Source organism: Monodelphis domestica, chromosome 6, assembly GCF_027887165.1.
Source record: "Monodelphis domestica isolate mMonDom1 chromosome 6, mMonDom1.pri, whole genome shotgun sequence".
In the NCBI taxonomy this organism is placed as follows: domain Eukaryota; kingdom Metazoa; phylum Chordata; class Mammalia; order Didelphimorphia; family Didelphidae; genus Monodelphis; species Monodelphis domestica.
In genome coordinates, this window is record NC_077232.1 from 266,622,628 (window position 1) to 266,634,333 (window position 11,706).

Genomic DNA, 11,706 nt, shown 5'->3' on the forward strand with positions numbered 1-11,706 from the left:
TTAGAGGTTCAGAAACAGGTTTGTCAGGTTCAGACATGTTTTTGGTGGGGTCGATATTTGTTAATTGATCCTGTAAGAGGCATTTTAAATTATCCAATTGGTTTTGCATGTTTTCCTGCATTTTGGCTTCAAATTTTTTTGTGTTTTCCTGCATTTTAGCTTCAAATTTTTTCAAGTTAGCATTTTTCATCACAGTATTTAGGTGTATAAAAATGAAATTACCTAATAACATAAGAAATTGGAGGTATTCTGGAATCTTTAATGTCCCTAGTTCTTCAACCGCCATGCAAATGTCATAAAATGTAGTATTCATTTATATATATATTTTGTGGTTATTTAAAATCTTGGTTTTAGCTAGTAGGTGTTGCTACTGGCTAGAGAGCCTCACAGGGGTTTTCTTTTTGTTTGTTTGTTTGTTTACTCCTCACTTAATTTTAAAACTAGAGACATGTGGGGAGCAGGAGCAGGCCAAAACTTCCTCCAGGTTTGAGGCATGAAGAAAGAGAATTTCATGAATACAAGACAGATAGTAAAGGACCTCAGATGTCAATCAAGAAAGAACATTCCAAATAGAATGTTCCCAAGAAAGTCAGTTGGAGAGTCAAGCCAGGCTGAAGAGGGAAGAAGCTGGGAACAGGTCCCCTGTTAGCTTCTGTCCTAGGCTAAAGTCTCTTGGCTTTGGAGAGGGGAGGCAAGAAGAAGGTTTTGTGTGGCTGCTGGTGGTAGTTGAACCTGAAGAACTGATTGTATATTTGAGATTTGAGTTTGAAGGAAGAAGAAAGAAGATTAAACCGTTGTCCTCCCATCTCCCTGACAGATTTTTGTGTCACAGTTGTGACAGGACTGACATTTTCCAAAATCCTTCTAACCCTCCTTATAGACTAGGGACAACCCTATCCCTCTCACCTCAATTTCCATCGTTGTCCTGTTTTTCCCAATAAACCTCCTTACCTGAGAAAGAGGGAAAAAGTATCTTCTCTAAAACTCACAGTTCACCTTTGAGTTACATAGAAAGGTGGCTGACTAATGGGGGAGGGGAAGAGTGGCAGGAGGGTGTGGGTGGAAAAACTGGGAGGTGAAGGGTGGAAGGTAGAAAATATCTTGATCTATTAACCATCAGTAGTGATCAATAGACAACCCCAGAGTATCCCCTCTAGTAGTATTTCTGTATCTCTCAGAAGTATCTCTATCTCCATTACAACTAGGCACCTGCAGGTTTCCCTAGTATCTCTCTAGTCAACTAGAGCATCTCATTTATTGTAACTAGAAATATCTCCACAGATTATCAATTTATTAGATAGTTAAGAATAATCTAGGCAGTATTGTCAGTGAGGGTGGGCTAATTGGGTTGTTTGTTCCCTAAGGGAAAGGGGATTCATACATAAACAGCTTCCCCAGTCCTGCCACTTTTAGGTTTAAAAAAAAATGGCTGTGTTCAATTCAAATTAAGGAGAAAGGGGGAAAAATGTTTTCTACTCACCTGTTCTCACAGCTGTGTTTCAAACTGTTGAGTTAGATGCTTAAAAGGCTGACTTGAGGGAGTAATAAAGAGAGAAAGGAAAGAGGTTCACAGAAATTTGAGTGTCCTGGTCACACCCCTCATGGTCACCAGACTGTAAGGGGAAATTTTAGGGTTGTGATTTAATTTAAATTTAATTGGTCGCCAGGGAATATCCCAAATAAAATACCCAAGTCAGTTTGGAAATTTTGTGGTGGTTTAATTAATATAGAGGGAAGGAATTAAGGAGAAAAGAGAGGGGAAGGGTGTAGGGTTTCTCCCGCCTGGCCTGTGCCAAGGGGAGTTCAAAGACCTACACCACGAGGTCTTTTCAGAAGATTAGAGGCTTTCCTAAGAGGATAGTGTTTTGGAAGGTAAAGGAGAAAAGAATCAGCCTAAACACCGAGAGAGCTCAGAGAAGAAGCCTCACCTGAACTAGATTACTAAGTTTCCCCCAGTAGTGTATCAAGGACTCTCACTGCCAAACCTAGACAATAGCTGTGATGTGAAATATATAGAAGGTTCTTACATCATTTTCCTGCACCTCACATGTACCAATGGTAGCTTAAGCTTAACTTAGGACAGCCCAGGGGTCTGTCAGTTGTTTCTGATTTGTCATTTGCTAGCACATGTCTGTCATAGGCTATCCTTCTCAATACTTAATCCTTAAGTAGGGGTGTAGACATTCCTGTTTTGTTAGACTAAGCAGAGTGGAGTAAATCTAAAGTTCACACATCAGGGTATCATAAGATGACTTGATTGATTTAATCATTAACTCCACCTTAAAAAATATGTGTAAAGTATATACAAAGTCTTTTTGGAGGGAAAGCATTAATAACCTAGAGGCAAAGGAATATGAGAACAATTGCAAAGTAGATTAATAAGTCTTTGTTAGTGTCATTTCTGTTGATGAAGCATATCTCCTTCTGATGTTCAGCTTTTCCAGTGAGACCTTTATCTTCTATATTCCTTGCAGTGATGGCTGACAAGGAGGAGAAGGCTGCAATACCTGCTGAGGCCAGGTTGCATGTCTACAAGGGTTGCTCTCTCTTGAATGATTACTTAAGGGGCAGGGCTTGGGAGGGAGCTGCTATTTCTGGGGTATATAGGTGGCAGTGGTGAAGGTGATGGTTGGGTTAGCAGCCCCATCTCAATAACTTTTGCTTTCCTGAATGATGGGGGTAGGGGTAGGGCTGGAAACAGGGGTGGTGGTATAGGGCCTCCATTGCTAGGACATAGGGTTATAGAGCTCTGGGTTATCTCCATTGGTATACAAAGGAGTAATTAAAGTGATGAGTTTGGGTTCACACTATGGGAAGAAGGGGCACCATGCTTCATTCTTTCTCAGAATAGCTTATTCCTTCAGCTAGGCTGGCTTATTTAGAACTAAGTCACAAACTGGCTTTTAATCTGCCTCAAGAGAAAGAGTTTCCACATCAAGAATCATCTGTGCTGATAAAATCACAACTCTTCATGTATTCACAAAGCAAGTTTGGAGTAACTTTTTAAAGTTTTATTATTTTTCTTGGTTTTAAAAAAATATCAGTTCTCCATGATTAAGTTTTTTTAATTGCATTTAATTTTTTCCTCTTACACTTGAAAACAACTTTAAATATTCCTTTTCTAAAATTTTGAATTCCAAATTCCTTTTTCCTCTATCCCCTAGACTATACATATAACATCACACAAAAATTATTTATATATTAATCATGTTGTAGAAGAAGGCATATCAAAAATATCTACAAAGACAATAAAGTAAAAAAATATACTTCAATGGCTTTCAGACACTATTGATTCTCTAAAGTAGATTGCTTTTTTCATCATGGTCTGGAATAAGATTCTTCACTAAAATTCTTCCAAATTCAATTATCTTTTATTATTGTTTGAATTATTGTGATTATCATGTATATTCCTATATTAGCCCATATAAGTCTTCCCATATTTTCATACTTGTCACTTTTTTCAGTACTATGATAGTCCATTATGTTTGTATTCTATAATTTTTCCAGTCATTCTCCCACTAGTAGATGTCTATTTCATTTCTAAAAATTTTACTTTATATTTTCTGGGGAAATGGTGAATTTTTAAAAAATATTTTGCAGGAGAAAGCACAGAGCTTGCTCATTCCACATGAATCATAGAACCAATCTCGGACTTAAAAGGGAGCAGCCATCCAAAGCAATCTGAACCCTCAAAGAATCCCTTCTGTAGAATTTTCACTGTAGTGTATTCAACAAGTAGTCATTAAGCCTTTTTCTTCCAAGAAGGGAAAACTCTCAGGTCAGGCAGTTTCACTTCTTGTTTCCTTACATCAACCATAAATTTACCTCTTTGGAATTTTCCCCCATTCCCCCTATCTCTTCCCTCTGGAACTAAACTGAAACAAACCAAATTTTCTTTGACACAACAGCCCTTGAAAATAGAGTCTTTCTTTCTCCAAATAATACCCCTCCTTTGACTAAAGGCATGAACTCAAGGCCCTTAAACATCCTGTTTCCCCTTCACCAGACTTTCTCCAGACTATCAGTGTCTTTCCTAAAAGGTATTGCCTGTACTCTTCAAAAGACTCCAGATTTTGTCAGGTAGAGTATAGCATATCTCTCATATTCTTGTTCTTGGAAACTAGGCCATTTTTGAGATGCTAAAAGAGATCACAGTAGTGTTTTTGACTGCCATATCATATTCTTTACTGATATCAAGCTTATAATTCACCCAAACCCTCAGGTCCTTTAAAAAATAAATTTGCTTATTTTTACATGCATTTATAATATTTCCCACTGTCCTGCTCCTTAGTCAAGAACAACAACAAAATAAAACCAAAAAATGAAACCCTCATCATAATCATGAATAGTTCAGCAGAATAAATTCTAGACTGCTCATATCCACATATGTATATCTCATTCTGTCTATTAATCCACAATCTCTCTAACATGAGGTGAATGTCATTCTTCATTATCAGTCCTTTGGAAATCCCTGCATTGCATTTATTAGTCTTTAAGAATCAATATTGATATTATAGTAGAAATTGTTCTTGTGTTTCTGATTACTTCACTGCATCAATTAAAAGAGGTCTTCCTTGTTTTCTAAGGACATTTCTATTTTGTCATTTATTGTGGCACAATAATATTCCATTCATATACCATTGTATTCTGTTTCTTGAAATGGATATTACATCTATTACCTTCAAATACCTTAATTTTTTAGCCATTTTCCAAAAGGAGAGCCTATTATTTTTCATTGCTGATTTCCTACTGCTATGATTATTTTTGTATTATAAGTCCTTTTTGTCTCTCTTTGGGAGTATAAGTCTAGAGATGGGTCAAAAGATATACACAGTTGAATTTTTTTTTTTTGCTCAGCTCCAACTCACTTTCCAGAATGCTTGGACCAATTCACAGTTCTACCAACTATCAGATACTCTAAGAAAACTTGTCCTTTTCCATTTTTGTCATTTTTATCAGTCTGATGGATTTGGAGTGGAATCTCAAAGTTGCTTTTATTTACATTTCTATATTTATTTGTGCTTTAGAGATTTTTTTTCATGTAGTTGTTAATAGTTCGTATGTCTTTGAAAACCACCTACCTGTTCATACTTTGACCTTTGATCTTTTGAGGAATGGTTCCTACTTTTATAAATTCGAATAGGTTTCTTATATATCTTTTATATGATAGAAAAACATTTTTAAAAGATTTTCCTCAGTTACCTGTCTTTACCTGTCTCCCTTCTAATTTTACTTATGTATGATTTGTTTCCACAAAACATTTTACATTTTATGATCAAAATTGTTTTTCATTTGTGTCCCTAGATCTTTTTATTTCAAAATATTTTCATATTTGTTTTTAATATTACCTTCATTTCCCACAAAGTCAGTTATTCTTTGAGACAGAATAAAAAGGAGAAAACAATTTTAGCAAAATTAACTAATACATCAAGTATTACATGTCATGTTCTATGGCCATAATGGTCACTTGTGCCTGCAAAGAAGTGAGAGAGAAAAGCATTTTTGTTTCTCTTCTTTGGGGTTAAGTTTACATATTATATTTTTAGAGTATTTGTTTCGGTTTGGTTCTTTTCCTTTATATTATTGTAGTCGTATTGTTTTCCTAGTTCTTCATATTTCACTTTGCATACTTAATTCACACAAATCACCCTATGCTACTTTTCTTCATCATCATTTAATATAGCACATTAATATTCTGTTTCATTTATACACCATAATTTCTTTAGCTAGTCTTCAATCACTGGGCATCTACTTTGTTTCTAGTTCCTTATTACCACTAAGAGTTCTGTAAATATTTTGGTACATTCAAGACTTTTCTTTTTCTCATCAGATCTTTTTTAGACAAACTATCTAATCATGGCCTCCCTAGCTTGTACTTTTGAGGTTGATTTTTTGAACCTAACTATAATGATAGGGGAGTTTTACTTAGGATCAATCTCTTACCAATTTTACCCTTTCTCTTAACCAACCCCTTATCTTTCCCCAGTGAATCTCATCTCCATGCCCTATTATAATGTGAACTCCTTGAGAGCAAAGGCTGTTTTGGATCAAAGAAAAAGATCTTTTTTCTTCCTCCTGTCAGTCTTTTCACTTCAGCCACTACCAAACAGTCACCTCTCTCTTCCCAAACTGCCAATTTGTTTCCCAAGAGTTTCACAGGGAATTTGCCAGAGAGCTAAGGAAAAACTGCCTTTTGGACCTTGCTTAGCCCAGAGAGCGAGTTCCCAGAGTGACAGTAGGAAACCTCCAACTCTTATATCCACCTGAGAATTCTAGTAGCATATTGGGCTCCAAATTCTAAGCTGGGCCTACGGCAATCTGAAAGGATAGCAGAATTCCTTCCTGTAACTCACTTATAAAATCCAAATATTTAATTTTCCCCTAATAATTCCTGACTTATTCTTACCAATTTAACTCATTTCTCTTTATATTTCAGAAATGAAGCCTTTATCAGAAAAACTTACTGTAAAAATTTGTTCCCAGCTTTCTGCTTTCCTTCTAGTCTTGGTTGCATTCATTTTGTTGTATCTACCCTTTTGAATTTAATATAATCAAAATGATCCATTCTCTATCTCATAATGTTCTCTCTCTCTCTTGTTTGGTCATAAATCCTTTTCTTATATAAAGATCTGAAATTAAAATTTTCAATAACATTTCTAGGTAGCTCCATTTTTACATGAGAAAACTGAAGAATGAGTATGGTAAATCAAAGTTAGAGATAAAGGCAATGTAAATGCTCAAAGTTTTTAGATTTTCTTATTGTGTTAATTTTTATGCTACATGGTCTAAGCTTTATTATTCATTTTTATTTAACATAATATTTTATCTTCTCAGATTATAAAATATTAATTTTTAAATCTCTTCAAACATGTTATAAATAGATAATGACAACTTATTTTCCTTTTTAAAAAACTGACAACTATTTCAAGACTACAAAAGCATTCCTCCCCGCAATGATGAAGAATAACCATGGCCATATCATAACAGTGGCTTCAGCTGGAGGACATACAGTGGTCCCTTTCCTATTGGCTTATTGGTACGTTAGTAACTCGTTTTCTAATTTTTCCTTTGTTTCTTCTTTACTGTATATCATTTTCCCCATTAGCTAACAAATAGTACCTTTACTGTTAAAGGTTATGAGATAGCTAATATGCAGAAGTAACAATCCCTGAAGTCATTTTTATCATGGATATTGGGACCTATAAACCCTTTCAAGATTTCCCTAATAGAATCCCAGTCATATCTACAAGGGAAAATAATCCATTTCCAAATCAATTAGATCTCATATTTCTCATCTGTTTCAACATTGATGAATCACAAGCAAGCAGATTACTGTTTGTACCATAAACATTATTCCTTGCCCCCAAGCAAATCCTGGTGAAGTAAATATGTAGGGTGTAGATTATATATCCCTGCATTCCAGTGTATATAACACTGCACTTATATTCAAGAATGGAAGGAGTAAATGTATTTCCACTCATCAAGGGCTAGCATAATGGGGTTGCTCTTTCTACTGCCCTGAACAGCAAGGTTGGTAAAATATAGTTCTGTTGACAAACATAACTTGCTTTCCAAGTATTAATCTAGCTAAGTATGGGAGGCTAAACAACAGAATGCTGTTTGCTTAGTGATGAATTCTTTGTCCATAAAACAAAATAAAATTATGAAATAATAGCCCTTAGTCCTGTAAGCAGCTCCATAGAACTTCTGCTATGACAGAATAGCATTGCTAAGAATTGCAGTATTTAAAGCACCTATAAACATTCATTTAACTCTTGGTACTAGAAATTGAGATTCTTATCTAGTGATTAGAGTACTGTATTAGGGAATTACTCTGAGAGGGAGATGATGAATTAAAGATCAGATCTGCCACTTCCTCCCTTCCTTCCCTCCTCCCTCTTTTCCCTTCCTCCTCCCTTTCCTAACTCCCTCCTCCCTTTCCCCCATCAAATTAATTCTACAGTTGGTATCAGTGGAAATCTGCTTTGAGTATCTTGATATAACAGACAGATAACTCTATGATAACTTTAAACAAAAGGGGTTTATTTAGGAGAAGGGGAAAAGTAGGGGAGTTGAGGAGAGAGAGGGTTTGAGGTTTCCCTAATCCTAAAATAATTCCTAAGTTGGAGGATGGTGGAATAGAGTCTAAGTTTTGGGAAATTGGCCAACAGGTTTGAATATTCAGTCACTTGAATATTGTAGGGAGAAACCAGAGAGCAGGACTTTTCTGTCCTTCCTCCTTTCTGTCCCAAGGGCAAGAGACCAAGTTTCTTCAGTTTGGCTCTCCTTCTTCAACTGTCCTTCCCCAGTCATCATGCCATTTTAGAATGTCCTCCTTGATTGACAGTTATGCAATTCTCCAGCACTGCTGCAGGCTTTTCCCATCTCTCATCCACAACATTACAAGTACAAAATTCATATTGATCTTGACAATATTACCATAAATAAATCAGAGAACAAACAGGAAATTATAGATAAAAAAAAGGTTGACTCCTGGGATAGACAAATAAAGACATTGCTTCTGTCCTGTTGTGATGCCAAAGTAAACCAAAGCACCATTTCATGAATCTTTTGTAATGCAGTTCTCCCAAAAGAATCTTAAAAAAAACAACCTTTATCCCCCATCTTAGAACCAATAATGTATCATTAATTTTTATTTGACATAGTGTTTTAACCTCTCAAATTATAAAATTTAATTTTTCAAATCTCTACAAATACATTATAAATAGGTAATAACAACAACTTTTTTCCCTTTAAAAAAAATGACAAATCTATTTCAAGACTACAATAGCATTGGTTCTAAGGCAGAAAAGTAGTAAGGGCTAGGCAAATGGAGGTTAAGTGATTTGCCCAGGGTCATACAAGTAGGAAATGTCTAAAAAGGTCACATTTGAACCCAGGACGTCCCATCTCTAGGTCTTGCTCTCAATCCTAAAAGAATCTTAAGATCATAGACTAGAGAGGATCATAAGAATATTGAGCCTATATCCTTCAGAGACACAGAGAGATTAAGGAACTTATTTAGTATCACACAGTCAATAAGCATCTGATACAAGATCTGAACCCAGGGCTTCCTGATGCCATATCCAGTGCTCTATGACACTAAACTCTGATGCTCCAGATGAATAACTCTGAAGTTAAGTCAATTAGCAAGTTTTTATTGATTACTCTGTGTCAGATGTTAATGCTAAGTCCTGGAGGTATAAAGATAAAAGTCACATCTGCCCTTAAGGAGTTTACATTCTAGTTGAAGAAATCATGTGCACATTTGCGTCCAACATGCAATGGAAAATATACCAGTCGGAGAGAAGGTAACATAGAAGGGGAAAGCATAAGCAGCTGAAAGGATCAGGAAAACCTTCCTCTAGAAGGAAGCCCATGAGCTGAATCTTGAAGGAAACACAGATTCTGGGAGGTAAAGGGGAGAAAGCACTCTTCCAAGAATGGGAGTTGACCAGAAGAAATACACAGGAATAGTTATGGAGACTCTTTCTGTACTATTAAGTTCTCATGGCTATACTATGGAGCACAATAAGGGAAATAGCATGTAAGAAGACTGGGAGGTTCAAAAGGACCAAACTGTAAAGAGCTTTCAATGCCAAACAGAAGAGGTTAAAATTTATCCATAAAGACTGATGTGCCAACATTTGTTGTAGATAATGATAAGGAGAGAAATTTTGGGAGTGATTTCCCTCCAAACAGATAGTTATTGATGTGGCAGTCGTTTTTTAAAAAGCTATCTATAAATAGCCAATCACAGACTTATTAGAGCAAGAAAAAAAAAAGATAAAAATCAATACCCAATTAGGATAATAATTATATATTGAATGCAAATAAGTCAGCTCTAATATAATCTGTTTAAACAAGTTAGTAATACCACAAAGAAAGAGAAATGAATAAAATAACAAACATCAATAAAGAAGTTTAGACAGTATAAATCAGTTACTACAATAAGTCCAAACAAGCTTAGAAATTCCTCTCTAAAACACATTGCTTGAGGGCGCAGCTGTGTGTCTCAGTGGATTGAGAACCAGTCCTAGAGTTCAATCTGCCCTCAGGTACTTCCTAGCTGTTTGACCCTGGGCAAGTCACTTGACTCCCATTGCCTAGCCCTTACCACTCTTCTGCCTTGGAACCAATACACAGTATTGATTCCAAGATAGAAGGTAAGGGTTAAAAAAAAAAAAAGATATTGCTTGGCAAGCAAAGAAATAAGCTGATTTAGGATATACTTTAATTTGTATGTGACTTAGAAGGAAGATAGGAATTATGTGGAATTACTACAGTATAAGGGAAAACAAGTTTATGGGAAAAGCTTGAGAGAGACTCAACTAATCCAAATCATCCCCAAGTACATTTAAGGATGAAATTGGAAAGGCAATGAACAGAGGAAAATGGAAAAGATTTGCAAAGATTTTTATAACAAACTCTTTTCTCTTAATAATAATGACTCCTCAACTCTAGTATCACATGTGTTTTATGAGGATGTAGGAATAATACTCAAGAAAATTAAGATGGTTTAAAAAGCTACTGAATTAGACTTAATTATACAAAGAGAAGGTGAAACAATTTTGACTCAATTAGCATTAAAAGATCAATTCTAAAGATGACTAAAATATCCCAGGAAAATAAATACTTGGAAAAAATCATAAGTCTTATTACAAAAAAAAATTGATCAGAAAATTCAAATAACCACACATAGGTCTTACTTCAGTTGCACAAGCAACTGAAAAGTATATTAATTGTTTATTAAATATTTGATTTAAGTAAGTGACTCTCCAACAAAATTTCTCCTATAAAAATATGAAAATAACATAAATATTTCTTCAATTCTTTAACAACAAAAATAACTTTATTGTGCCATCCTTGGATTCTTTATATCAAGGCAAGGCAAAAAATTGGTGTTTGCTATTGCCATGGGATGTATCTAATGAGGAGCACAAATAGAATTGGTAAGACTTTCCAGATGTTTCTATCTGTGGGTGACATTATTCTGATTACATCAAGTGAAAGAAAATTATTTGCCTTTTGTCCAGACTATGATATGCAATTTGATGGATTACCCATAGAGATAGTCTTTATGGGCATATTTCTTGGACAAATAAGAGCTTGACTTAGACATAAATAATATGAGGAGAGCAGCCTTTATCATCTTTTTCAGGACTCTGAAAAAAAAAAAGGTTCATTTTTTCCAAATAGTATTCTTATAATGATGTTATTTGGTTATTTGGTGATTCTTACAGTGATGTTATTTGGTTATGCATGGAATACCATAGCATAATTACCAAAAGCTACATGATGGGCACCATCAAAGACTGTATTGGTGAAATGGCACAAACCATCTATCAGGGAGATGTATGATCAGAAAATGAAGGATGCCCCTCATAGCAAAAAGGGACAGATGGCTCACGGGCAGTGCCCAGATTGTACTGATATAATGACAGAGTCAGAAGATCTAGATGAAATTCCCTAAGCTTGGGAATAACTTCCTCGAAGAGATATATGGCAAGAAATAAACAAAAGTTGCATAAAATAAGAAGGTATAAATTATTGTGATATGTACCACTAAAGAAAGTGTATATATATATATATATGATGAGATCACAAATCCTTCAAAGAATTGAAGTAAATTCATTCAAATAGTTTTATTTCCTAATTTCCTAGTTTCTTCAGGAATCTAAGTCCCAGAGATGCCAAATGACTTGG

At 35.2% G+C, this 11,706-nt stretch overlaps 1 protein-coding gene across 1 annotated transcript in view; it reads left to right on the top strand.

Annotated features, from left to right (window-relative positions):
• LOC100016979 (estradiol 17-beta-dehydrogenase 11) overlaps positions 1-11,706 on the top strand; it is a 50,963-nt gene that overhangs the window by 16,877 nt on the left and 22,380 nt on the right. The window contains exon 4 of the mRNA XM_001370641.4: positions 6,930-7,036. Within this exon, the coding sequence (XP_001370678.1) occupies positions 6,930-7,036 (107 nt within the window). The remainder of the gene's footprint in view (positions 1-6,929; positions 7,037-11,706) is intronic.